Consider the following 25562-nt stretch of genomic DNA (forward strand, 5'->3'; position numbering starts at 1 on the left):
TGGACATATGGGAGAGTGCACAAAGCCAAAGATTTCTGCATCACACATTAATGTCCACCAAAAAGAATCCACCATGAAAGAAGCACTAAACCACCAAACAGACAAAATGACTTGGCCTTCATCAGAAAGCATAAGATGAACCCAGGATTCTAATTTCAGGCATCCTCGTAGCCAATACAATGATTTACAAACAAAACATGTGAATTTCTATTTATATTTCATCCTTTGAAAAATTTTCTACCTTTTCAAATAATTGATAATGTACATAAAATATAATTTACCCTAAAAAATCGTCACATATTAGGGTGTTCGAGTTTCTTTTGTTTTATGGGGGGTTTTTTTGGCTGCGCTGTGCAGCTTGCGGGATCCTAGCTGTCGGAGCAGGGATTGAACCCAGGCCCTCAGCAGCGAAAGCGCAGAGTCCCAACCACTGGACAGCCAGGGAATTCCCTCTAGCTTTTTTCTTAACTGATAGGGAGCAATCAAAAAAGTTTGGTGACCACTGCTATATTCTGCCATTACATAAAGTAATTACTGGTTGTTGAATTAACAGATATACTTGTTAGCCTAATTCTGGACTACTTCATATGGTTTATAGTACCTCTTACAAGTCCATAACCAAATCCTTTACTAATGAATCCAGTTGCCATAGTTTATCATGCTTATTCTTTCTAAGGGAAACATAATTTCACCAAAGTTATAGCTAACAAATCTCTTGTTTAACAACTAAATATCCCCAAAGGGGTACACTACTCCTAGAAGTACTGCAATGCCAGGTTGATGCATGGAGCTGACAAAACAAGCTCCTATTCTATCTCCTTGTTCCAAAACTCAATGTAATACATTGTCCTCAGGTAAAGGACATAGATACTAAACTGATAAGAACAGATACCACACTTCATCTTAGTCAAAAGGCCTAGAATTGATATTATCTGTATTAACTCCCCATCATCTCTTCCTGTCCCAAACTTTCCTCACTCAGGTCCACAAACACAGCTTGTAAGCATGTCCTTACAACCATCAACATCCTCATCTTCCCCAGAGACCAGGAAATTCTGTTATCAAATAACTTAAGTTACTGTCTTATCTCCCAGTTCCTGGCAAAGAACTAGTTATGTGCATACCTCCTCATCCATTAAGTGAGGCAGTGCCTCTTGCTGCCAGGTGGGGGCAGGGTTGCTCTCTGGGCAAAATCACCAGACCTCTCTAAGCACCTCATTTGATAAGAAGGGTTATCAACGAATTGGGGCTAGAAAAAGATCATTCAAAAATTTATAGGGATAAATTAGTATATATTGGGTCCTACTTTGTGTCCTCTACTCTGCTAGGCAATAGAGTTACAATGATGATTTACACAGACATGATCTCTAAACTCAGGGAGTTTATGGTGGGCAGGCAGAGCGGATCTGTCTTGGGGAGGGAGTGGCAGTAAGGAAAGGGGCAAAGGGGTCTCAATGGCCATAATGATGATCTGGACGATAACCTAAAGACTATGGAGGGGCACTGAAGAGTTATGAACTGAGACATGAGACTGGACCAAATATTTTATATAGAAAGATCACTCCAGCTTCAAGATGGAGAATGGACTAAAGAAAGGAAACCAGGGTCAGGGAGTCAGATTAAGTCTATTGTAAAAACCTTGGGGTCAAAGGCCTCAATTAGGGTAGTGGCAGTGGGGGAGCTTGGACAATTGAGTGAAACAGGAGAAGCAGGTTGAATTCAATCTGGAAAAGTTAAGAAGTTTGTGGACCACGTGACAATGTTCAACCAGAAGGCAACTGGATGCACAGCTCTGAAGCTCAGGAGAAAGATCGTGGGCTGGAGCTACAGGCATAACGGTGGTCATTAAAATCACGGGAGTGGATAAGGTGGCCCAGGCAGAGTAAGTAAAAAGTTGGGCCTAATACATAACTGGAGGAACATTAATGTTTGAGGAATGGGCCAGAAGATGTACCTCAAAGGATCAGGAAGAAGTTAGCAGAAACGTAAGAGGAAGGCTAGGAGAGGGCAGTGTCCCAAGCACTGTGGAAACAGTGTTTTAAGAAATAGGAAATGGGTCAATAGGGTAAGGTGCTGCTGAGAGATCAAGTAGGATGACTGAAGTGTCTTAAGAAGTGGGCAGCAACTGTGTGAACAAGTGCTTCTTAAGCCTTAGCTTGCATACAGATCACCTGGGGATCTTGTGTAAATGCAAATGCTAATTCATTCGGCCTGTGAAAAGACCTGAGATTAGCACTTCTAACAGGCTCCCAGGTAACGCAGGTGTAGCCAGCTCTTTAAAGGTAAAGACAGTTGCTGGAAAGAGGAAGCAAGATACGATGCTAGCCAGAGGGAGGTATGGTGTTAGAGCCACACTAGCACACTGTCTAAAGCTCCAATTCGGGAGTCAGACCTCCTGAATTTAAATTCTGACTCTCAGTAAATATTTTCTGAATAAATAAATAAATGGATCAACAAAAGACAGTGTACCACAGGGGTTGTTAAAGTATAATTTTTAAAAATGAAAACATGACTCATAAAAATATAAAGTAAACACATGTCAAAGATTTTATTCAACCTATTAATTAATAAGAGAATGAATAAGATTTAAAACTGGTTCAATAGAGAATTCTAGAAAAAGAGTATCATCAGTCAAGAGTCCAGGCAAGGGCTTCCCTGGTGGCGCAGTTGTTGACAGTCCGCCTGCCGATGCAGGGCACACGGGTTCGTGCCCCGGTCCGGGAAGATCCCACATGCCGCGGAGTGGCTGGGCCCAGTGAGCCGTGGCCGCTGAGCCTGCGCGTCCGGAGCCTGTGCTCCGCAACGGGAGGGGCCACGACGGTGACAGGCCCGTGTACCGCAAAAAAACAAACAAACAAACAAAAAATCACCTAATGTCTTACAAGGCAAACTTATCAAATTGTAAAATATCCAAAGCGATAGTAAAAAGGACATCAGGGGCTTCCCTGGTGGCGCAGTGGTTGAGAGTCCGCCTGCCGATGCAGGGAACACGGGTTCATGCCCCAGTCTGGGAAGATCCCACATGCCGCGAAATGGCTGGGCCTGTGAGCCATGGCCGCTGGGCCTGCGTGTCCGGAGCCTGTGCTCCGCAACGGGAGAGGCCACAACAGTGAGAGGCCCGCGTACCGCAAAAAAAAAAAAGAGTCCAGGCAAGAATGATATGAATTTGCATTCTAATACATAGATATAAAATCACCTAATGTCTTACAAGGCAAACTTATCAAATTGTAAAATATCCAAAGCAATAGTAAAAAGGACATCAAACAAAGGTACACACCCCCTGGAAAACCAGATAATCCCCAAGCTAGGTGGGCCTGCTCTCCGTCAAAAGGACACCTAGTAATAACTTTTGCCTATTTCCAAGTTTTGGATAATTTTTCTTAACAGGGTCAAAAGTAGAGACTGGATTTGAATAACAGCTCTGCCACACTAGCTATACTATCCTTGGATAAGTAACTTATATAAAACTCAGTTTTCTTTTTTCACAGAACTAGAACAAAAAATTTCACAATTTGTATGGAAACACAAAAGACCCCGAATAGCCAAAGCAATCTTGAGAACGAAAAACGGAGCTGGAGGAATCAGGCTCCCTGACTTCAGACTATACTACAAAGCTACAGTAATCAAGACAGTATGGTACTGGCACAAAAACAGAAAGATAGATCAATGGAACAGGATAGAAGGCCCAGAGATAAACCCACGCACATATGGACACCTTATCTTTGATAAAGGTGGCAGGAATGTACAGTGGAGAAAGGACAGCCTCTTCAATAAGTGGTTCTGGGAAAACTGGACAGGTACATGTAAAAGTATGAGATTAGATCACTCCCTAACACCATACACAAAAATAAGCTCAAAACGGATTAAAGTCCTAAATGTAAGGCCAGAAACTATCAAACTCTTAGAGGAAAACATAGGCAGAACACTCTATGACATAAATCACAGCAAGATCCTTTCTGACCCACCTCCTAGAGAAAAGGAAATAAAAACAAAAATAAACAAATGGGACCTAATGAAACTTCAAAGCTTTTGTACAGCAAAGGAAACCATAAACAAGACCAAAAGACAACCCTCAGAATGGGAGAAAATATTTGCAAATGAAGCAACTGACAAAGGATTAATCTCCAAAATTTACAAGCAGCTCATGCAGCTCAATAACAAAAAAACAAACAACCCAATCCAAAAATGGGCAGAAGACCTAAACAGACATTTCTCCAAAGAAGATATACAGACTGCCAACAAACACATGAAAGAATGTTCAACATTATTAATCATTAGAGAAATGCAAACCAGAACTACAATGAGATATCATCTCACACCAGTCAGAATGGCCATCATCAAAAAATCTAGAAACAATAAATGCTGGAGAGGGTGTGAAGAAAAGGGAACACTCTTGTACTGCTGGTGGGAATGTGAATTGGTTCAGCCACTATGGAGAACAGTATGGAGGTTCCTTAAAGAACTACAAATAGAACTACCATATGACCCAGCAATCCCACTACTGGGCATATACCCTAAGAAAACCAAAATTCAAAAAGAGTCATGTACCAAAATGTTCATTGCAGCTCTATTTACAATAGCCCGGAGATGGAAGCAACCTAAGTGCCCATCATCGGATGAATGGATAAAGAAGATGTGGCACATATATACAATGGAATATTACTCAGCCATAAAAAGAAACGAAATTGAGCTATTTGTAATGAGGTGGATAGACCTAGAGTCTGTCATACAGAGTGAAGTAAGTCAGAAAGGAAAAGACAAAATACCGTATGCTAACACATATATATGGAATTTAAGGGAAAAAATGTCATGAAGAACCTAGGGGTAAGACAGGAATAAAGACACAGACCTACTGGAGAACGGACTTGAGGATATGGGGAGGGGGAAGGGTGAGCTGTGACAGGGCGAGAGAGAGGCATGGACATATATACACTACCAAACGTAAGGTAGGTAGCTAGTGGGAAGCAGCCGCATGGCACAGGGATATCGGCTCGGTGCTTTGTGACCGCCTGGAGGGGTGGGATAGGGAGGGTGGAAGGGAGGGAGACGCAAGAGGGAAGAGATATGGGAACATATGTATATGTATAACTGATTCACTTTGTTATAAAGCAGAAACTAACACACCATTGTAAAGCAATTATACCCCAATAAAGATGTTATAAAAACAACAACAACAACAACTCAGTTTTCTTATCTGTAAAAAGGGGATGGTAACCATAAAAACTACTATTTTTTGAATTGAGGTAATATATATAAAGCACTTAGTACAGTGCCTGGAAGGTGTCATGGAAAGCACTTAATAGATGTTAACACCCTCCACCAATTGTTTCACCTTGTTTATCTCATTTCCCATTACTTGACACCCCAGCCTTTTTGCACCATTCTAGCAAATATGTTTACACACACATGCACACATTTCACTTAATTTGACTACTACATTCTTCACTTGTGCAACATCCTCTTTTAACCTTATTATTCAAAGGAAAAAATGTCCAGCATTCACTTATTTCATGGGTAATGAAACTTGCATTATTTCCACCAAACTTCACCTTGACGTATATAATACCTCCCCAGTTATGTTTTAAAAATCCTAACCACAACCTATAAATCAGTAAGCACAGTCCAGTGCTGCAGTCCTACTTGGAGCATTCTACCTCATATGGCTCTCTCCTCCATTTCTTTCAGAGTTCTGCACAAATGTCCCTCTCTGAGTGAAATGACAATTCCTCCCCCTCTGCCCCAGCACTCCCTCTCTCCTTCCCTACTTAATTTTCACCATAGCTTTGTTTTTTTGTTTTGTTTTGTTTTTTGTTTTTGGCCGCACCTCACGGCATGCAGGATCTTATTTCCCCAACCAGGGATCGAACCTGTGCCCCGTGCAGTGGAAGTGCTGAGTTTTAACCACTGGACCACCAGGGAAGTCCAATTTTCACCACAGCATTTAACTGCACTTGACATATTATTTGTCTGTGTTTTCCACCAGAATATAAGCTCCAAGGGAGCATAAGGGGACTGTCTGCTTTGTTCCCTGTTGTATCTCCTGTGCCTTGTAGATGCTCAACAGATAAGTAATATTGGTAGACTAAACGTTAAGCGAAGGTTGCGCCCGTGATCTCCAACTCCCAAGAACATTGGTTTTTTTTTTTTTTTTTTGGTGCTTAAGCCCCTCAACCCACTTACAGCTTCCAAAAAGAATATCCAGTTTTTGACATCCCCCCCTTTCTAGTGGATTCTATATCACTACAAAAGATGCTGAAAATTCGCACTCTTGTGCACAGGCATATTTTGATTGGCTCATAGAAAATGCTTAAAATTTTTAAGTTAGATGCCAACATTTTATTATTTTTTTTGTTTTTTGGGGTTTTTTTGGCCGCATCACATGGCACGTGGCATCTTAGTTCCCCAACTAGGGATCAAACCCACGCCCCCTGCATTGGAAGTGCAGAGTCTTAACCACTGGACCGCCAGGGAAGTCCCGATGATGCCAACTTTGTCAATGGGCAAATTAATAAACAATTCTGGATTTCTGGATTCTCTTGATCAGATTTTTCAGAGAACAGTATTCTAGGAAGGCAACAATCTGCTGGAGCTAAGACAGAGCTATCTAGATCGCCAGAGTCCCCACCCGGTTCCTACGGCTTACTGCATTACCTATATTCCTGTAGGTATGAGTTGAAGACTTCTGATGGAAATCCTCTCCTATTTCCCTTTCATTACACTTGTTAGTACAGAATCCACTTACCTGCTGCTTAAACTACTGTGACAATCTAATTAATGTCCTTATCTCATCTTAGCCCTCAATTTCTAATCACCTCCCTACTCAAAAACTTTCACTGTTTATTTTTATCTATAGTTCAAATTATTTAGCTTTGCATTCCAGGCCCCCCTCATCCGGTCTTCCCCAGGAAATCTTTTCCAATTTTATATTCTGATTCCCCTTCAGCCCATCTTTCATGAACTATATTCATACACTTCCTTTTCCAGCTCCAATCCTGTTGCTCAAATTGTTTCTTTAACTTGAATTCCCTCCCTGGTTCTGTTTATCTAACCTTCAAGGCCCAGGCACTCCATAAAGCATCCCCCAATTCCCATGCCCACACACAACCTCCCTAGACCTATCTGCCTTTTCTGGACCTTCTGAATTCTCCATAACTTATCTGTTCCATTTTCTATACATTTTGTTACAACTTTCCAATCATGTACTTGCACAAGCACTTAATAGTTATTGAATAAATGAATTTATTCCATCTATAATAACTTTGTTCATACTGGAATTCTTTCAACACTTGTTTTGTCACTTGTGTTACGCTGGGACATGCATGAGGACAACACTGCCCCCAAAGGAGTGAAAATGGATTCCTGCAGAGTAGGGAGAGGGCAAAAAACCCTAGATATTAAAAAAAAAAAAAAAAAAGGTTTCTGGCCCTCCAAAGGTCCGTGGAACATAAACAGACATACAGTATATCAGTGTTATTGCAACTTCATGGTTGGGATTAGAGGGGAAAATGTCTTTTTAAGGCTCCTGGAGAGGGGAAGACAACAATGAAAACAATTGAGAAACAGTATCCAGGGACCATGCTATTTGTTTCCTGTGTATTTGCTTGCCCCCCAACTTCCCAGAGAAGAGCGAGGACAGCAGTAAAGCAGAGTGATCAAAAGTGCAGGCTCTCGGGCTTCCCTGGTGGCGCAGTGGTTAAGAATCCGCCTGCCAACCCAGGGGACATGGGTTCGAGCCCTGGCCCGGGAAGATTCCACATGCTACGGAGCAACTAAGCCTGTGCGCTACAATTACTGAGCCTGCTCTCTAGAGCCTGCGAGCCACAACTACTGAGCCCATGTGCCTAGAGCCTGTGCTCCTCAACAAGAGAAACCACCGCAATGACACCACCACAAACGATTAATAAATTGATGCTGGTTGGCCTCAATAACAAGTGTATACAGGTGACTGGAACTGCCTCGCCAATCAGGCGGGAGCTGTAGGCTGCTCTGCAAGAGGTCTTTACACCTAGATTCCCTCATCTATAAAATGCGTGTACTGTACCAACCTCTCTTTTGGGATCTGGAGAACTGAAATATAATCAATTCACGTAATGTGCTTAAAGCGGCACTTTAAATATCAGCTAATATTAGCCCTACTGCAAGCCAAGCTCCTAGTAAAATCGGACTGGACAGCAGGACAGAGGTGGCCAGTTAGAGAAAACATCCTAAGGCTGTTATAAAATTCCAAAAGCACCTACGGCCTGATTCACTTTCCCGAAACGGCTCCACGCAAGGGCCCTCCACTCGAGCTCGGCCCGGGGCCCAGTAGTACCTGAGTCGCCCCCCATGCTGGGACCCTGAGGACCAGACCCAGAATGCTGGCTGGGCGGCTGGCGTGGAACCGAGACGACGCCGGCCGAGGGTTCATGAGGTTCGCGGTCCATCATGTCGGACCCTACACGCGGGTTTAAGGTGTGTGTGCGCAAGAGGGGGGGGGGTCTCTCAGGGAAGGGAGAGGGGGCAGGCAGCTGTGACCGAGACGGGGCGTCAGTCCAGGATCCGCGGGAAACCGGGAACTCGTCGCCTCAGTCCCACAGTTATCCGCAGTACAATCCCCGCCGCGGCACGTTAGGCGTGCCTGCACAACCCCTAAGGCGCATGCGCACCGCTTTCGCGCCGCCGCGTCAGGGAACGCACAGCCTCCCCCTCCCACCCGACCCGGGCTTCCTCTGGAAACCTTTACCCACGAGCCACCAGGCTCGCACGCCCTCTCTTTCTGCGCTTGCGCCTGTCATAGTCCCGCCCCCAAATCCCGTGGACCTCTGCGAGATGCTATTTAAGTGTCTCTCGGTAGGCTTTCGGTCTCATTCTTCCACAGATTTCGGTAAGTGTGTGTGTTTGACTACACTTTAAAAAAAAAAAATGACCACGAGAACGTGTCCGCGCCTTGGCCTCTCTCAGTTGCATGTATTGGGTTCGTGGAGCAGGGGAGAGAAAAACATGGCCATGGCATTGAGGCCTTGAAGCGACAGGGGCTTTGTGAAGGACAACATGGCGATGGGGGGCGGTGCCGACGGGCCTCTCTGTGATGAGAGTCTTTTCACAGACCTGTACTGAGCTCCGTGAGGATAAGAAACTCTGAGGAGACAGGCCTTGCACGGCCGACGCAGTCTTAGCTCCGGAAAACAAAGCGTTTACGAGATAGCCTAGTGCTGACCTGATGTTCTCTTGTCTTCAGGGTTCGGGCGCGCGTCGAGCACTAAAGGATAGCAAAGAGTTCTCGTTACAGTAAGTGCTCGTGGCGTGCCTTTACCACCTTTATTTTTTGGTTTAATTGTTGGGATATACGGAAGTCTACCGGGATGTGCTACGGGGATGATCTCAAAAGTTGAACTCTCTCTTTCTGATGAATTAGTGGAGAAAACATAAAAATTCTGAGTAGCACTGTTTGTGGCCAATGTTTGGGCTCTTTAGCCCTGAGGTGTTAAGGGACTGACGTGGGACAGTTAGGCTACGAGACGTAAAAGTGAAGGGTGTTCTTTTTTTTTTCCCCAGATGTGGTTTAAATCAAAAGACCTTATGGGTGGGAGGATGGGACAAGACCCGTCCCTGTGTGGATCAAGCATTATGGCGATGCTCCAGGTGGGTATACGATGCTTTATGCAATTACGGGTAGGGGCACAGAATCTGGATGGGACTTGCTGCTTCAGATTGCACTGGCCACTCCATGATGAACGTAAAATGACAAGCATATGCCTGAACTCAAAAGTGATGTCATCTTACTACTGAGAAGTGGGCCCCAAATACTCAAGGGCCTTGAATGGCTATTCTTAGGTACATATAATGCCTCCCTTTTCTGTCTCCAGCATCTCATCGCCAATCCTAAGGAATTCAGCTGCCTCCCAGGGTGAATGCAGGTAATTTTGCAAATGGGGGGGTTAGGGTGTAGTCTGTCTGGTGTTCCCTACAACCAGGAGAGCAAATGGTCAGTGGAGCAGTGTTGCCTTTTTGCTCCTTCCAGCTTGTTCCTCTTGGAATGATTTTCCTGGGGAGGGAGATGGCAGCCCAACAAGCAGCACAGTTGGTTCTTGTGATGGTGTGCTCTTCCCTCACCCACATGTCACTGTCAGATGATTTGAGTGGTAATGCTGATTCTCCATGAGGTACGACATTTAATAGCATGTTAGAGTTCTGATGGCAGTTCCTGTTAATGAAGACATTTTATTCCATCCTAGTGTTTTGAAATAACCATTTGCTGCCCTTTTGCAGGTTGTCCTCATGGTGATGTATACATCTGTCTTACAGTAAGTTACTTTTTCCAATGTTGTAAGTTAGGTTATATGTGAGCCTTGATAACTCTCGGGGGGGGGGGGTTGTAAAAGCCCTGATTGATCCGTGTAACTTTTTGGTTTCTTTTGTTCCTTATAGTGATGTTTCTTGATCTTTTATCTTTCCTTTTTTTTAATATTTACTTCTTTATTTGGCTGTGTCAGGTCCTAGTTGTGGCACGCAGGCTCTAGAGCCCTCGGGCTTAGTTGCCCCGCGGCATGTGGGATCTCAGTTCCCCTACCAGGGATCAAACCATTGTCCCCTGCATTGGAAGGCAGATTCTCAACACTGGACCACCAGGGAAGTCCCTTATTTTATCTTTCTTGATTTCCTAGATGCCTCTTGATCTGCTCAGGGTCAAACTCCTGGAGAGAGTTGAGAATCGTGAGTACTTGTAACCTTTCTGGTTGTAGCTTGTTTGCAGTGCCAGTGAGGAGAGCAAGCATTCTGTCTTACTCCTGTTCTAGCCCCAGAGCCAGTAATGGTGAACCCACTGGGGCTAACGGGGAGAGGGGATGAAAGCTTGTTCCATAAGGAAGTGTCTGAGGTGCAGCAAATGCCTGCGGATATCACTTGCTTAGCTTTTCTTGGTTTATTCATTAACCCTAGCTAGAATAATTCTGGCTATGTTGCTAATTACATGACGTTCTCATTCAGGAGCAGCTTGTTCCTTGTTCCTGTATTACTCCTGGAAAGCCTCCCGCGTTGAAAGGTTAGTTGATTAATGTCTGTATGGCATATATCACCAAGTAAGCGGTTTCTATGATGAATCAGACTAGCTCACTATGACTTAAATAATGAGAAGACCTGAACATCTGAGAAACTGGAGAAGACAGCAGTGGGATACTGTCTGTAAGGAACTTGTATCACTCACAGCTTCATCCTTCCCTAGGTACCATTGCCAGTTACCTGCTTGTTTGCTCAAAGGTGAGTGTTTTTCATATGCGTTGGTGCACACAGCGTATTGAGTAGGAAGAAATGCCTTTTTCGGCATGTCTGTATGATGACTTACCTGGAATCTCGTTCGGCTGACGATTTGCTGTTGAGACTCGGAAATCTGATTTTCTAGGAACCATAGCTTAGGTGGGAACAACTTTTAATGCAGGAATTAAGCTTACTGATTCAGTCTTGTTTTTGTTTTAGGTCCAACTCCTTGTCTGGAGCCTGAGAATGAATTGAGGTAAATCTGTCATCTGTGGCTACTATATAGAATTTGCCAGGGTTTCTTGTGGCACTTTGGATAGCTGTGCAGACATTACTTGTTTAATCCAAAGTTTGTCTTTGGCCATTTGTGAACCACCTGTGACAGATTTCCACTCACCAGTGATGAGTTCAGTACCGCCCCAGTCTGATCACTATGACTGAAAGGTATTTTCTGAGCTGTGAGTTTGCCTTGGAGTGAAAGGTGACAATAGTGGGAAGTTGGGTGGGCTTTATAGCCAATAGGAAGCTTTGTGGACTAGGTGGTGGTTTCTATCAAAATGTCTGTTGAGACCTACATAGATGTGCCTTTTGTCTCGGGGTGGTTTAGAGACTTAGTTCCCAATCGTTCTTTCGCAGGGGAAAGGAGTAAGCCATATTTCTGTTCAACTCCAGTCTGAAGTTAAGAGGTGAGTAAATGTAAGCACAAGGTGGGTCAAGTTAAAATTTCCCAGTGAAGAAATATTCACATGTCTTACTTCCTGTCCTAGTCCCAGAGCCTGTAAAGGTGAACCCACTGGGGCTGGCTGGGGGAGAAGAGGAAAGCTTGTTCCAGAAGGAACTGTCTGAGGGATCATAAGAATTTCTAAACAAGGCAAAGGAGGGAATAAATTACTGGTTGAAAATCGGTTGTGTTTTTTTTTTCCTTCAGGTCTGAAGAAAGAACAAAGCACACATAATGGTAAGTATCTATTCATGTACTTAACGTTACATATTTAATAGACTAACCATGATAAATAGAAAAGTATCTGGAAGCAGTCCTTTTAATGTTAGCTGGTTTAAAGGATAGCCCTTCTAAACCCATGTGGTATATACTTTTCCATATGGTAAGAAAACTCAACTTTTTTTATTTTTCTCTACAGGAGTCCAACTCTCAAAGGATATCAAAAATGGAATTTTCTTATACAACCTACCTGTTCAAATTAGCATACAATCATTTTAGCCTTTCTAAATAAAACTTTTTGTTTTTTTAAACCTTCACTGATTGCTGTGTTTGAGTGGGTCTAGCTGGACAGAAGGAAATAATCCCAGAAAGATTGTTACTGGCTTTACCCTGTTTAAGCTTGGCAGTTTGCCTGATGCTGAATTGTCTAACCCAGGGAACCATTCAGGGAGCCTCCTTACACCTTTAAGGAGTTTTTCCTTCTCTCTGTACTTAGCTGAGGAGTTCTATATGAATGTTTGCTGGGTTTGGGTGACCCTTTAACCTTTAGCTGTGCCCTAAAACTTTATACTAGACTTTTCTCAATAAAATACGTTTTGTGTCAGAAGTATAGTAAAGTAAAAGGCAATTTAACTGAAAGAAAATGCATTTTTGCTAATTCAGTCGTAGCCATACAGTAATAAGAATGGTGAACATAGTAATTATAGCCACAAGAATGAAAGGGTTGGTCCAAGTAAGAGAAGGCACACCGAGGAAGCCTGGGGAAGCACCTGTATTTAAAGGTGGGAGGAACAGCAGAGGACAGACCCAGAATGAGGCACTGCAAGCAGTAAGAGCCTGCAGTGCTGACCTGTAAACCTGAGGGAAGAGAGCACCATGAGAGGTGTTTGGTAGATAATGAAGCCTTCCTCAAGCAATGTTTTCACTGTGTGGCAAATAGGAATTCAAATTAAGGCCCGGCTACTTAAGAGATGAAAGAAATGAGTCTGGGACAATCTGGAGAAATGGGGGAGAGCTCCAAAATGAGGGGGACCCTCATAGTCCTTCCATACAGTGATGACTCAGTCTATGATATTTCTAGCCTGGACTTCTGCAACCTGCTCCTGAACTGATAACCAGTCAGACATTCAGACCTTGATTCCATGTTGTTCCTCTCCAGTCTCCCCACTTCAGTAAGTGTCAGCAGTGCCAACGTGTTGCTCCATCCCAAACCTAGCAGTGTATTTGCTGGGAGAGCCAAGGCCCTGCTCTTGCTTTTGCTGACTGATGTTTGGTTACATTCTAGAGGAAGAGGAGGAGGCAGAATGAGAGCCAACAAACAAGGTTATTTGAAATAGCAGAGTGGTTCTCAACCAGGGGTGATTTTGCCCCCTGGGGAACATTAAAAAATGTCTGGAGACACTTCTGGTTGTCACAGTGTTTTGTGGGGGGGGGGGTGGGTAGGCTATACTACTACCTAGTGGGTAGAGGCCAAGGATGCTGCTAAACACCCTACAATTAATAGGACAGCTCCCCAACTCCCCAAACAAAATGTCAATAGTGCTGAGTTTTCAGGCACCCTGAGATAAACGCCGGAAAGAATAGGAGTCGGGCTTCCCTGGTGGCGCAGTGGTTTTAAGAATCCTGCCAATGCAGGGGACACGGGTTCAAGTCCTGGTCCGGGATGCCACGGAGCAAGTAAGCCCGTGAGCCTAGAGCCCGTGCTCTGCAACAAGAGAAGCCACCACAATGAGAAGCCCGAGCACGGCAACGACAACGAAAAGTAGCCCCTGCTCGCCGCAACTAGAGAAAGCCCGTGCGCCGAAACGAAGACCCAACGCAGCCAAAAAAAAAAGCTTGATCCCTGGTTGGGGAGCTATAATCTCACATGCCTCGCGGCCAAAAAACCAAAACATAAAACAAGCAATATTGTAACAAATTCAATAAAGACTTAAAAAAATGGTCCACGTGGGCTTCCCATGGTGGCGCAGTGGTTGAGAGTCCACCTGCTGATGCAGGGGACACGGGTTCGTACCCCGGTCCGGGAAGATCCCACATGCCGCGGAGCGGCTGGGCCCGTGAGCCATGGCCGCTGAGCCTGCGTGTCCGGAGCCTGTGCTCCGCAACGGGAGAGGCCACAACAGTGAGAGGCCCGCGTACCGAAAAAAATAAAAAATAAAAAAATGAAAAATGGTCCACGTCAAAAATCTTTCTTTTTAAAATTTATTTATTTTTGGCTGCGTTGGGTTTTAATTGCTGCGTGTGGGCCTTCTCTAGTTGCGGCGAGCGGGGCTACTCTTCATTGTGGTGCGTGGGCTCCTCATGCAGTGGCTTCTCGTTGTGGAGCACGGGCTCTAGGCACGCGGGCTTCAGTAGTTGTGTCTCGGGCTCTAGAGCTCAGGCTCAGTAGTTGTGGCTCATGGGCTTAGTTGCTCCGCGGCATGTGGGATCTTCCCAGACCGGGGCTCGAACCTGTGTCCCCTGCATTGGCAGGCGGATTCTTAACCACTGCGCCACCAGGGAAGTCCACGTCAAAAAAATCTTTAAAAAAAAATTACATCACCTAACCTGCTGTGCCTCAGTTTCTCCATCTGTAAAAGAGGGAAGATTATAGTACTACTTATTCAATTAATGTTGTTAATACATATAAAGCACCTGGAATCGTGCATGAAACCATAGACTAGTCAGGCTGGGAATCAGTCATCACCAGGTGACGGATGGGAGGGAGAGCCAGGGCACCGGATAAGATCATTTCAGCAGAGAGTGTAAATAGGAGCAGACATTTTGAATTCTTAGGAGCCAGGGAGCTAATACTAATCAGCAAAGAGGGTAGGGTTGGTGATCAAGAGGTCAGCTGGGCCCTCTTTTCTGGCCCGACTCCAACCCAGAGTTGCCACACGGGGATGCAAGCCCAGAGGAGCCAGTCTTTAAGTCCGGGAGCCGAGGCTATCTCTCTGTGGGCCTGCCTACAGGGCCTTCCAGGACCTCCAGATCCTGTTCCTCCAGTTGATGTGGCCTCTTTTTAGGTGTTTGGATGCCTTCAGACAGGTCCTCCTATCTTTTCGGGGCTGTGGTTGTTAACTTGTAGGTTAGTGAACAGGCTTTAGGGGGCTCTAAGAATCTCCTCGGAAATGTATGCAAAATTGTATAAGGCAACTATGCATTTATTTGGGAAAAGCTTCAACAGATTCTCAGAAGGGTTGGGTGATACAATAAAAATTAAACACCTCTTCAGACTGACCAAGCATTTCTTCAACCTGCTTCATATTATGTTGGTTTTTAAGTTTATAACATCTTCCTCTCAAGAGCACCAAAAAAAAGTCTAAAATTGTTCAATTAATTTACAAATATGGGGGACTTCCCTGGCGGTCCAGTGGTTAAGACTACAAGCTTCCACTGTAGATGCGGCCAAAAAAAAAAAAGAGTTAAAAGGGGGTTGTAAATTGGGAAGAGTTGTTATAAACCTTTGAACACTACTTGACAATTTATACCATTTTCATGAAAATAAAACATTAACTTACAAAATTTAAATGCACCCACATGGAAAGAATATTCCCTTGGCCTTGCTTTGCTTGTTATCAAAGCCAGTGACTTTTTGTGACTTCTTCCACTTCTCTCCATCTCTGCCACCACAGCCACCCCAACCCCACCCCCTAAGCCAGTTTCATCTCTTGCCTGGAGGATCACAGGAGCCTTCTCTCACTTTTCCCCAGTAAACCTTAAACATCATTGAAGGCAAGGTCCATGTCTGATTTTGCTCATCATTGTAGGGTATCTGCTCAAAAAGCATAAACAAATGGACAAATGGCCTCCCAGTGAATAAATAGATCTCCAAGTTCCTGTGGAGTCCTCACTATCAGCCTCCTGTACCCACGCAGCAAGAGGCGGGAGTCACAGTAGAAGAGAGTGACAGAGCTCTCCCCACTTGCCTTTGCTTCACAGGAGGACCTGACAGCTGAGACCGACAGGGAAAAGCCCGCCAAGAGATCTGTGCACTCAGGATGCTTGGCTGCAGCCTGCCTGGACAGACTGAAGCCTGCTCCACCAGGGGGCTGTGGCCTGCCCCAGGTTGGGTCTTGCAGAGTTTAGAGAAGGTTAGAATTGAAAGAAACTGAATTTTGCTTTTGCTTTTGCTTCTGTATTAGTTGTTTGTTTGTTTTGTTTTGTTTTTTATTGCTTGGTGGCTTAAAACAAAAAAATATATTATCTTACAGTTTTGGAGGTCAGAAGTCCTAAATGGGTCTCAATGGGCTAAAATCAAGGTGTGTTAACAGAGCTGCATTTCTTTCTAGAGGCTCCTGCCTTTTCTAGCTTCTAGAGGCCACCTCCATTCCTTGACTGATGACTCCCTTCCATCTTCAAAGCCAGTGACGGCTCATCAGATCATCACTCTGACACTGAGTCTCCTGTCTCCCTCTGTGATCTTTGTGATTACGTACATGGAGCCCACCAGATAATCCAGAATGATCTCTCCTTCTCAAAACGCTTAATTTAATCATATCTGCAAAGTACACTTTGCCTGCCATGTAAGGTAACATAATGAGAGATTCTACGAATTAGGATATGGGCATGTAGGGGCATTATTCTGCCTACCACATCTCCTTAATTTGGCCCCTCCCTGGAGATTCTGGATTTATTTTGGGAGCTTGTAGAAACCGCTTCTGTTTATTCACAGGGACACATTGTAAGAAACCATATTCTCTAAAATCATAGATTATCAGACTTTGCTAGTTGAAATCGTATCAGTGAGAATAGAACATCCCACTCTTGCCTGAAGGATCTCAGCCAGGCCGGTCACTTTGACACATAAACAGCTGTAGAGCTCAGTTAAGGGGGTTTCGAACAGAACGTTCCGCGTTCAGATTAACACAGTGTCCAAGCAAACAGGACTTCAAGTCCCGTTCTCAGCCAGAGTCTGACATTAATCCCTTTCATACAGCTGGGCTATGCTGTGAGCCTCTAAAGTACCGCTTCTTTTAGATTTGACCTACATTGCCTCACCCCTACTCCCACCGCAGGTTTCTGGGTTTATGAATCAGGCGGCTCCGAAATGTCTTTCTCAGGCCATCTTTTCTCCGCTGTGGGGCCGACGGGTGATGGATGGTACAAAGGGCAAGATGTAAGTGGGGTGGGGGTGGATGTTACAAGCCGAGGAGGCGGGAGGGGCAGAAGGGAGCCGGGAGCCCCAGGATGAGAGGGGAACACAGGCTATAAGCCAACTTCCACTGTCACCTCTGGGCCGAGAGCAGCGTGTCCTCAGTTCTCACAACCACCGCTTAAATGCAGGTTATTAATTCCTCCATTTAAAAGAGGAGAAGACGGGAGCCTAAGCAACATGCCTCGAGTCACCAAATCAGGAACTGGCAAGCATGGATTCCAACTCGGTTCTTTGAACTCCGAAGTCTGTGCTCGGGAACCGCGGCCTTTCCAAGTAAATGTCCGGGAGAAGGGCCCCGCCCTGCATCTTCTTCCACAGACTAACGAACACCACCGCCCTGCCGCCCCCAGGGAGCGCCTAAAAGCCTTAAGGCTGGAGACGGACGCCACAGTCTCTGAGCAAAGGTACGACGCGGCCATTGATATCACGTCTAGTTATGTGGACCAATCCCCAGAAAGTGAAAGAGCAGAGGGGCGGGTTTATGCAAAACACACAGCGCTTGAGCAGGAAGGCGAAGCAGTAAAAACCTTATTTAAGGTCTATTTCCAAAAATTTAGTTATCACTATGAAGCAAAAATAATGAAGAATTGGTTTTAAGCAAGATCACACATTAAGAAAAGTCTAATGATGAAGCCATAAAAGTCACCACAACCGTAAAAGCTATAGCAAGAGTAACGCTGGCCAGCAGTGAAACTTACCAGTATCGCTTCTCGGCCTTTTGGCTAAGATCAAGTGTAGTATCTGTTCTTATCAGTTTAATATCTGATACGTCCTCTATCCGAGGACAATATATTAAATGGATTTTTGGAATTAGGAGATGGAATAGGAGCTTGCTCCGTCCACTCCACGCATCGACCTGGTATTGCAGTACTTCCAGGAACGGTGCACTCCCCTTCGGGGGAAACTTTTGGTTGTCAAAAAAAGAATATAATTATTCAAGTATTTCGCTGTTTAGAATACAGGAAAACTTCATCATGAAGGTTAAAGTTTCCTCATTTACTTGTTTTATCTAGTTGTTATGGGATCTATTTGCAAGTGGAAGTTTATGATTCGTATAGTTCTGTATTAAATAACACATACGCTTCATTTAAGCTTGGGTTATGCGCTATTTTCCGTATGTCCGTTAGCTGCTGTGCAAAACATAAAATCGGTGATACTGTTTGCAGTCCCTTCGGCAAAAACTCTAAGTTCTCCGAAAAATACGAGAAAACCAACAAAATGTGCATAGTTACAAGAATTCTGAGCTGCTTGTTTTTTTTTTTTTTTCTTCTGAGAACTCATAAGTGTTCACGAGAGATTCTGTTTCGCGTGCCATGAAGTGTATTGCAGGAAACCCGTGTAGTCCCACCATCATGAGACAACTGCGATTATTCTTTTAACTGTTTTCGGTGCTTCCGTCATTGCAGTAGTATAAATCTACCGCCGCTGACGCGGGTTTGAGTCTTAATCCGCGCAGATCTCCCCACAAACATTTCGTTTTAACGCCGCAACTGTTGAATCGCGTCGCCTGTAGTTCGTACTCCATAGCAAGAGCAACTACGGCGATGAGAAGGCCGCACACCACCTTCACAACAAAGAATAATTCTCGCTCGCCGTCCGCGTGCAGGAGTGGAGATGCAACGCAATCAAAAATAAAGGAAGTATTTAAAAAGCCATCAGAAAGAATAGTAAGTACTCCAGTAAGTTCCGTACAAAATGGAGGAATCCGAGCACCGACTTTTGGTCTGGATTGAACTAGATTGAGAGTGTTCTTTTCTCGGTAATGCAAAGCCAAGAGCAAGGGTGAAGTGTTACTCTCCGCACTCCTACCGCCAGTTCTCTACCGGAGTCGAAAATAAAGATTGCTTCTCTCTTCAGGAGTCAACTCCGCCGGGCCACAGTGGGGTGCTTTATTCTTACAGACGTAGTTTAAAACAGCAAAATTTCTGAAAGGCTTTGATTTCAGGAAACAACACTTCTCCGTACGTCACTCCAGAAAGGGAGTCGTTGTTATTTCGTAAGTTGCATTTTATTCTGAGGAGAAGTGTTGTTAATTCTGCAGTTTTTTCACTGTGAGTTGATTTTTACGATCACCAAACCTCAACGTGAGGGAGAGCAATGCCCTACCTTACTTTTCCAAAAGGATATACGTATACGTAAGAGCGTCTCTTCGTTTTCCCAAACACTATTCGTGTTGTTTTCTCCTTCTTTAATTATTTTTCTTTTACGCTGCTTTGGGTTTTCATTGCTGCACGCAGGTTTTTATCCGTTGCTGCGAGCGGCAACTACTCTTCGTTGTGGTGCGGGGCCTTCGCATTGCGCAGGTTTCTTTTGTTGCTGAGCACGGGCTTCAGGCGGCGGACTTCAGTAGTGGTGGCACGCGGACTCTAGAGCGCAGACTCAATAGTTGCGGCACACGAGCTTAGTTGCTCCATAGCCGGTAGGAATTTTCCCGGCGTAGGGTTCAAACCTGTGTCCCTGCATTGACAGGCGGTTGTTTGATTACTGTGCCACCACAGAAGTCCCCTTTTTGTCTTTTCATACTCGAAGTTGAAGCCCTCCGCTTCACTAGCGTTTCAATCATTTCTGAAATGGTCTCTTACCTTGTCTGGTACAGGAAATATTACATGATGCTTTGGGGTAGGGAAACGGACTACGGATGCCTAGACCCGGCATCGCGGTTCAGTTAGGATACGCTTCACTCGAAGTGTAAAATGGTCAAGTTACTGTTCAGATCTCCACAAGAAACATCTCCAGGTTTCTGGAGATGTAAAAGCGAAAGCAACTGGCGCGCAAAGGGATTTTTTTGTTTTTTTAACTGTTGCGGTTTAACTCCCGGAAACCGCATTCCACTGGGTCGGACTCCGCGCGCGCTGGTGACGCAGCTGCTGCGCCGGAAGTGCGAGCCGTAGGTTCCGGGACTCAGCTATGGCTGCTGCGGCAGCACGCTGGAATCACGTGTGGGTCGGCACCGACACCGGCATCCTGAAAGGTGGGGGGCGGGGGCGGGAACCAGGGGCGGGGGTCGCCGTTTGGGGACATTGGCGCGACTAACGTCCGTGTTCCACAGGCGTGAATCTTCAGCGCAAACAAGCGACCAACTTCACGCCGTCGGGACAGCCGCGGCGCGAGGAGGCGGTGAGCGCCCTGTGTTGGGGCGCGGGCGGCGAGACTCAGGTGCGCAGCCGCTGGCAGGCGGAGCGAGGGGCCTGGGGCACGGCCGCCTCCCTCTTCTCGCCATTCTGCCCTCCTCTGCTCGCAGATCCTGGTGGGCTGTGCGGATGGGACAGTGAAGCACTTCAGCACCGAGGAGGGCAGGTTCCAGGGTCAGAGGCACTGCTCCGGAGGGGAGGGCATATTCCGAGGCCTCGCCCAAGTCGACGGGTAAGACCGAGCCCCTTGCTGAAACGCTCAGGTCGTAGGGAGAGCTTTGAGGTTCCCGTAGGACGGCCGAATAATGGCGATCAACCTTGAGGTGACACGGGCCGGGTCTGCGTGACAGGGGCCTTTGTCCTGCCGAAGTTCATTCATTCCTATAACAGACATTAACTGAACACCTACTGGGTTGTATATAGGCATTGGGCGAAATGCAAGGGATTCAGGTCAACCAGACACAGTACCTGCCTTCATACAGTTTGCAGCCTCCAGGGTTTTTCTTTTGGCTCCATAATCTTTTGGATGACCCTGAGCCCGTCATTTAATAGTTTCGAGTGTTTTTCAGTGGGGGCTAACAACCACCAACAAGGTCGTGAAGCTCCCAAAGTAAAAGATAGGAAAGTGCTAGGTTGCAGGCCTAGCTTCCTTCCGAAGATGAAGAGAGAGGCTGTGAGCAGACTGTGTAGGTTTGGTGATGTTAATTCTGACAGGTGAGGTGGAGAAGGCTTTGTGGGGGTGAGAAGTTGGAACTGGCCCTTGAAGCATGGGTAGAATTTTGAAATGTGGAGAAAGGAATAAGGGCATTCTAGAAAGAAGCTCCTGCCTGAGCAGAGGCCAAGGATTGGTGTTAGGCTACAGGGTACATCACAAGGACGATAAATAGCATTTGAAGGTTGAAGCTGAGGCAACGTTTTTCCTTTTTATTTTTTTTCCTATTATTTGTGAGGAAGCATTTTAATATGAGATAGGCAAGGTAGGTTGGGACTAAAGGTAAAGGGCTTTAAGTGCCAGGCCAAGAGATCTGCACTTCTGTAGGTGGTGGGGAGTTACTGGTTTTTGAGCAGGAAATGCTGCGGTCAGAGCTATGAGCTTGCAGGAATGTGGAGGATGGATTGGAGAGAAAGCAGTTGGGAGACTTGCCACAGCCCAGGCAAGCCTAGAGCCTGAACCGAGTTGGGAAGGGTGGGCAGATATGAGAAAGAGTATAAGCTTGAACTGTACCGATACTGGGGAGAGACTTGCTTGGGCTTCATGGGATGCATACTTTGAGGGAGAGATTGGAACCCCGAACAGGGAACTTGAGAGAAGAAGCTGGTGTTTGGTTTTGGCCGAACACTAAATCCAGAACAGTCCCATTTCAGTCCTTTCAGAGCTACTGATCCTTACCTCTGGTGACTGACTCAAGGTTCAGAAAGACTAGCAGGGCCAGGTGCCCCAGACGTAGCTGTGGAATAGCAAAGGCTGTCTGTTTTGGAGTATCAGACTTGATTTCCAGCTCTGGTGCTGACATTTATAGCTGAGTGGCAAATCTTTTAATTTCTCAGAGCTTCAGCTTCCTCACTTATGAGACTGGTAAACCCTTACCTTGTTGAGGAAATTAAGTAAGAGCCATCAAGCCCTGCCCAGACCCGAGTAACCTAGAGGCTTCCTTAAGAGCAGGACTGGTATGGGACCTCCCATACCAGTCACAGTGGATAGGACTTGATGCTCACAGGACGTTCAGGCCTGTGTGCAGGAGGCCAGGGTTCAATCCCTGGTCGGGGAGCTAGACCCCACGTGCATGCCTCAACTGGCAGTTCACATGCCTCAACTAAGGAGCCTGCGAACTGCAACTAAGGAGCCCGCCTGCTGCAACTAAGACCCGGGGAAACCAAATAAATAAATATTTTTTAAAAAAGGAACAGGGCTGGTAGGAGGGAGTCTAGTTCATATGAATTTGGGCGTGGGTCGACTGGGGCCAGAGAGCAACCCTGCTCCTTTTTTTAACCCTGAGTCTATCCTCCCTTTGCCGGCAGCACCCTCATCACATGTGTGGATTCTGGGATTCTTCGAGTCTGGCATGACAATGACAAGGAGGCATCCTCTGACCCTGTGAGGCTCCCCTGGCCTGATCCTGATGGTTGGGGGAGGTGGGGCCCAGGGTAGGAGCCAGATGAAGGCTTTGCGGGAGGGAGGAGGGTAAAGATCTGGAACCGACTCTCATCTCCCCTCTCATCTTCCATTCTTTTCAGCTCTTGGAACTCAGAGTGGGCCCTGGGGTGTGTAGGATGCGCCAAGACCCAGCGCGCCCCCACATGGTTGCCACAGGTGGGAAGGAGAATGCTCTGAAGGTGTGGGACCTGCAGGGCTCTGAGGAGCCTGTGTTCAGGGCCAAGAACGTGAGTGATGGGGGGTGGGGAGGTGATGGGGGGCAGGGAGGGGCTGGTTCCGAGGTCCAGGGAGTCTGAGGCCACTATGTCAGAGACCAGCTGGGCTTTAGGGGACAATGGTAGAAGGCAGGAGGAAGGGGCACACTGAGCCCTCCACAGCCCTGTCCCCCATCTACCCACCCTACCAGGTACGGAATGATTGGCTCGACCTGCGGGTTCCCATCTGGGACCAGGACATACAGTTCCTCCCTGAGTCACAGAAGCTCGTCACCTGTACAGGGTACCACCAGGTGAGGCACCACCCCACCCCTATCTCTTTCTGGGCTTAAGCAGCCTCCTGGAGAAACAGCCTTGCTGTGCAGGCTCGGTCCCCACCATTCGGCACAGCCGCCCTGCTTGCCATCCTTCTTCCATCCCTGAGCTCCCAGAAGAGGGACGACTTCCCCCGTCTGTTCCAGCCCAATGGCTGAGCCGGTGATCTTCTCTTACTACATTCTAGGAAGGAGTTCCCTGAACTGTGATTCTTCTTTTCCTCCCACCTGGAAGAGAAAAGAAGGGAGTGTCCCCTTCATAGTAGAATCACATGGTTCAGGTGTCATGAGAAGACGTGAGCTGGGTATCAAGAGAACTGAGTTCTGGTCCTGATGCAGCCTCTGATTTGCTTTCGGACCCAAGCCTGACCCTCTACTAACTGGCCTCAGCTCCTCAGCTTTACAGGAAAGGTCCACATGGGGATCTTTTCAGTGGGTCTCTCTCTCTCTCTTTCCTTTTTTGACTGCCCTGCGCTGCATGCGGGATCTTAATTCCCCGACCAGGGATCAAACCTGTGTCCCCTACAGCGGAAGCACAGAGTCCTAACCACTGACTGCCAGGGAATTCCCAGCTGGTCTTATGTGAAGTTCTAAGACCCAGGCAGGCCTGGGTGGCTGTATTTGCCCTGTTTCCTTTGCTCCTACATATTGAAGTCTGCTATTGGTGAGACGCCTCTGCTCAGAACACATATGAGGGCTTCCCCTCTCTTCCCTGTTGAGACTTAACGTCTTTCTCTGCTTGAAATTCAGCAACTCTTGACAGTTGGACTGACTTGCTTTTCCATCCCAAGAGGGGAGTACGGGGGGATGGAATGCTCATGCATGCAGACCATGGGAATGCTGCCGCCTCCAGGCTGGGGGACCTCTCTCCTCAGCCCTGTATGTTCATGCTTCTTAGCAGCTGTCTCTCCTCTACCCCCCAACACACAGAGAAGAGGAGTGCATTTCAAATGGGAGTTTCTCTGAAAGAGTGGGTTGTAAACAAAGCAATATATGAGGAGGGAATGAAGATGTGGAGGAGCCGGAGGGCATCTGTGGAGTGCGGGTACTGTTGGTGATGCTTCAGCCTTCCTCCAGGTCCGTGTCTATGATCCAGCCTCCCCCCAGCGCAGGCCGGTCCTCGAGGCCACCTACGGAGAGTACCCACTGACAGCCATGACCCTCACTCCTGGGGGCAAGTGAGTGTTTAGAGGGCAAAGTGGGGCTTGGGAAGGACTCCAGGGGGCCCCTGCTGACCCCATGTGCCTCTGATCTCCTCAGTTCGGTGATTGTGGGGAACACTCATGGGCAGCTGGCAGAAATTGACCTTCGGCAGGGTGAGTGGACTAGGGAGCCTTGCGGAAGGGGAAGGGGTGGGGAGGAAGGGAGGATTCCCTCGGACGGGGTGCAGTGGAGCTGTTGAGCCCTCTTTCAGGTGCCAGATTGCCCGGGTTCAAATCCTGGTTCTGCCATAAGCTGTGTGACCTTAGACAAATTACTATGTCAATTCCGTGCCTTAGTTCCTTCACGTGAAAAATGCAGATATTAATGGTAATTGCCATCTCAGCATTATGTTAAACGAGGATTAAATGTTGAAACATAAAGTGATATGAACAGTAAACACTCAATAAATGGTTGTTGGCTGGCCAGCTAGCACTGATTCCTACCGCCTTCTCTAGGGCGCCTACTGGTCTGTCTGAAGGGGCTGGCGGGCAGCGTCCGAGGGTTGCAGTGCCACCCTTCAAAGCCCCTTCTAGCCTCCTGTGGCTTGGACAGAGTCTTGAGGGTACACAGGATCCGGAATCCACGGGGCCTGGACCATAAGGTGAGAGCCTGCTGCCTCCTGTTCCCCGGATTCATGTTTCTATTTCTGCAGGCTTGGCCCGTTAAGGTCCCTCATCTTTTGCAGGTTTACCTCAAATCTCAACTGAACTGCCTCCTGCTGTCAGGCAGGGATAACTGGGAGGTAAGCAGTTGGGTCTGGGAATGTGGGAGCTAAGGGCACAGGTGTGAGGACTTCCCTGTGAAGAGGAAAGGGAAGCAGCTGGAACTCAGACCTGGGACTGTCCATCCATCTGCCAAGTGTAGTCCTAAAAGAGTTACTGCCAAGGGTGAGATAGGCACATGGATGGACATGGTTTCCAGGAGCAGGAAATAAAAGGGGTGGTGCCTGGAGGAATTATTCCCCTTCCCTGTGGGTCTGACTCCTAAGCTCTTCTCCCACTCACCAGGATGAACCCCACGAGCCTCAAGAGCCCAACAAGGTGCCCTCAGAAGACACAGAGACAGATGAACTCTGGGCTTCCTTGGAGGCAGCTGCCAAGCGGAAACTCCCCGGTTTGGAGCAGTCCCAAGGCGCCCTCCAAACCAGACAGAGAAAGAAGAAGAGGCCTGGGTCCACCAGCTCCTGAAGAGCTTGTGCTCACGTTGTAAATAAACAGCTTAATACGTACCACGAC

At 46.7% G+C, this 25562-nt stretch overlaps 1 protein-coding gene and 10 non-coding genes across 15 annotated transcripts; 10 read left to right on the forward strand and 1 right to left on the reverse strand.

Annotated features, from left to right (window-relative positions):
- Positions 1–739: 739 nt before the first annotated feature.
- LOC137231359 (U2 spliceosomal RNA) lies at positions 740–927 on the reverse strand. Its single transcript, XR_010946483.1, has one exon. It is a non-coding gene; the product is annotated as a U2 spliceosomal RNA (small nuclear RNA).
- An 8419-nt stretch (positions 928–9346) lies between these two features.
- LOC137231414 (small nucleolar RNA SNORD26) lies at positions 9347–9422 on the forward strand. The gene has a single exon (XR_010946533.1). It is a non-coding gene; the product is annotated as a small nucleolar RNA SNORD26 (small nucleolar RNA).
- Positions 9423–9701: 279 nt separating this feature from the next.
- Positions 9702–9773, forward strand: LOC137231413 (small nucleolar RNA SNORD27). Its single transcript, XR_010946532.1, has one exon. It is a non-coding gene; the product is annotated as a small nucleolar RNA SNORD27 (small nucleolar RNA).
- Positions 9774–10104: 331 nt separating this feature from the next.
- LOC137231411 (small nucleolar RNA SNORD28) lies at positions 10105–10179 on the forward strand. Its single transcript, XR_010946531.1, has one exon. It is a non-coding gene; the product is annotated as a small nucleolar RNA SNORD28 (small nucleolar RNA).
- A 553-nt stretch (positions 10180–10732) lies between these two features.
- LOC137231419 (small nucleolar RNA SNORD22) lies at positions 10733–10859 on the forward strand. The gene has a single exon (XR_010946539.1). It is a non-coding gene; the product is annotated as a small nucleolar RNA SNORD22 (small nucleolar RNA).
- Positions 10860–11065: 206 nt separating this feature from the next.
- LOC137231410 (small nucleolar RNA SNORD29) lies at positions 11066–11132 on the forward strand. Its single transcript, XR_010946530.1, has one exon. It is a non-coding gene; the product is annotated as a small nucleolar RNA SNORD29 (small nucleolar RNA).
- A 172-nt stretch (positions 11133–11304) lies between these two features.
- LOC137231415 (small nucleolar RNA SNORD30) lies at positions 11305–11374 on the forward strand. The gene has a single exon (XR_010946534.1). It is a non-coding gene; the product is annotated as a small nucleolar RNA SNORD30 (small nucleolar RNA).
- A 250-nt stretch (positions 11375–11624) lies between these two features.
- On the forward strand, positions 11625–11693 carry LOC137231417 (small nucleolar RNA SNORD31). Its single transcript, XR_010946536.1, has one exon. It is a non-coding gene; the product is annotated as a small nucleolar RNA SNORD31 (small nucleolar RNA).
- A 264-nt stretch (positions 11694–11957) lies between these two features.
- LOC137231418 (small nucleolar RNA SNORD22) lies at positions 11958–12083 on the forward strand. Its single transcript, XR_010946538.1, has one exon. It is a non-coding gene; the product is annotated as a small nucleolar RNA SNORD22 (small nucleolar RNA).
- Positions 12084–18011: 5928 nt separating this feature from the next.
- Positions 18012–18202, forward strand: LOC137231348 (U2 spliceosomal RNA). Its single transcript, XR_010946472.1, has one exon. It is a non-coding gene; the product is annotated as a U2 spliceosomal RNA (small nuclear RNA).
- Positions 18203–18823: 621 nt separating this feature from the next.
- On the forward strand, positions 18824–25555 carry WDR74 (WD repeat domain 74). 5 transcript variants are annotated; one of them, XM_067748686.1, is made up of 11 exons: positions 20163–20280; positions 20359–20465; positions 20551–20672; positions 22460–22535; positions 22676–22822; positions 23002–23103; positions 24202–24302; positions 24385–24440; positions 24783–24928; positions 25013–25069; positions 25335–25555. In XM_067748686.1, exons 1-11 carry the CDS (start codon positions 20217–20219, stop codon positions 25512–25514), a joined length of 1158 nt encoding a protein of 385 aa, XP_067604787.1. In that variant the 5' UTR covers positions 20163–20216; the 3' UTR covers positions 25515–25555. The 5 variants fall into 5 exon arrangements, with proteins under 5 accessions (XP_067604790.1, XP_067604788.1, XP_067604789.1 ...); XM_067748689.1 differs by lacking the exons at positions 20163–20280; positions 20551–20672 and adding an exon at positions 18824–18976; XM_067748687.1 differs by lacking the exon at positions 25013–25069 and having other exon boundaries at positions 19887–20280.
- The last annotated feature ends 7 nt before the right edge of the window (positions 25556–25562 follow it).

Source organism: Pseudorca crassidens, chromosome 9 (genome assembly GCF_039906515.1).
Source record: "Pseudorca crassidens isolate mPseCra1 chromosome 9, mPseCra1.hap1, whole genome shotgun sequence".
Classification (NCBI taxonomy): Eukaryota; Metazoa; Chordata; class Mammalia; order Artiodactyla; family Delphinidae; genus Pseudorca; species Pseudorca crassidens.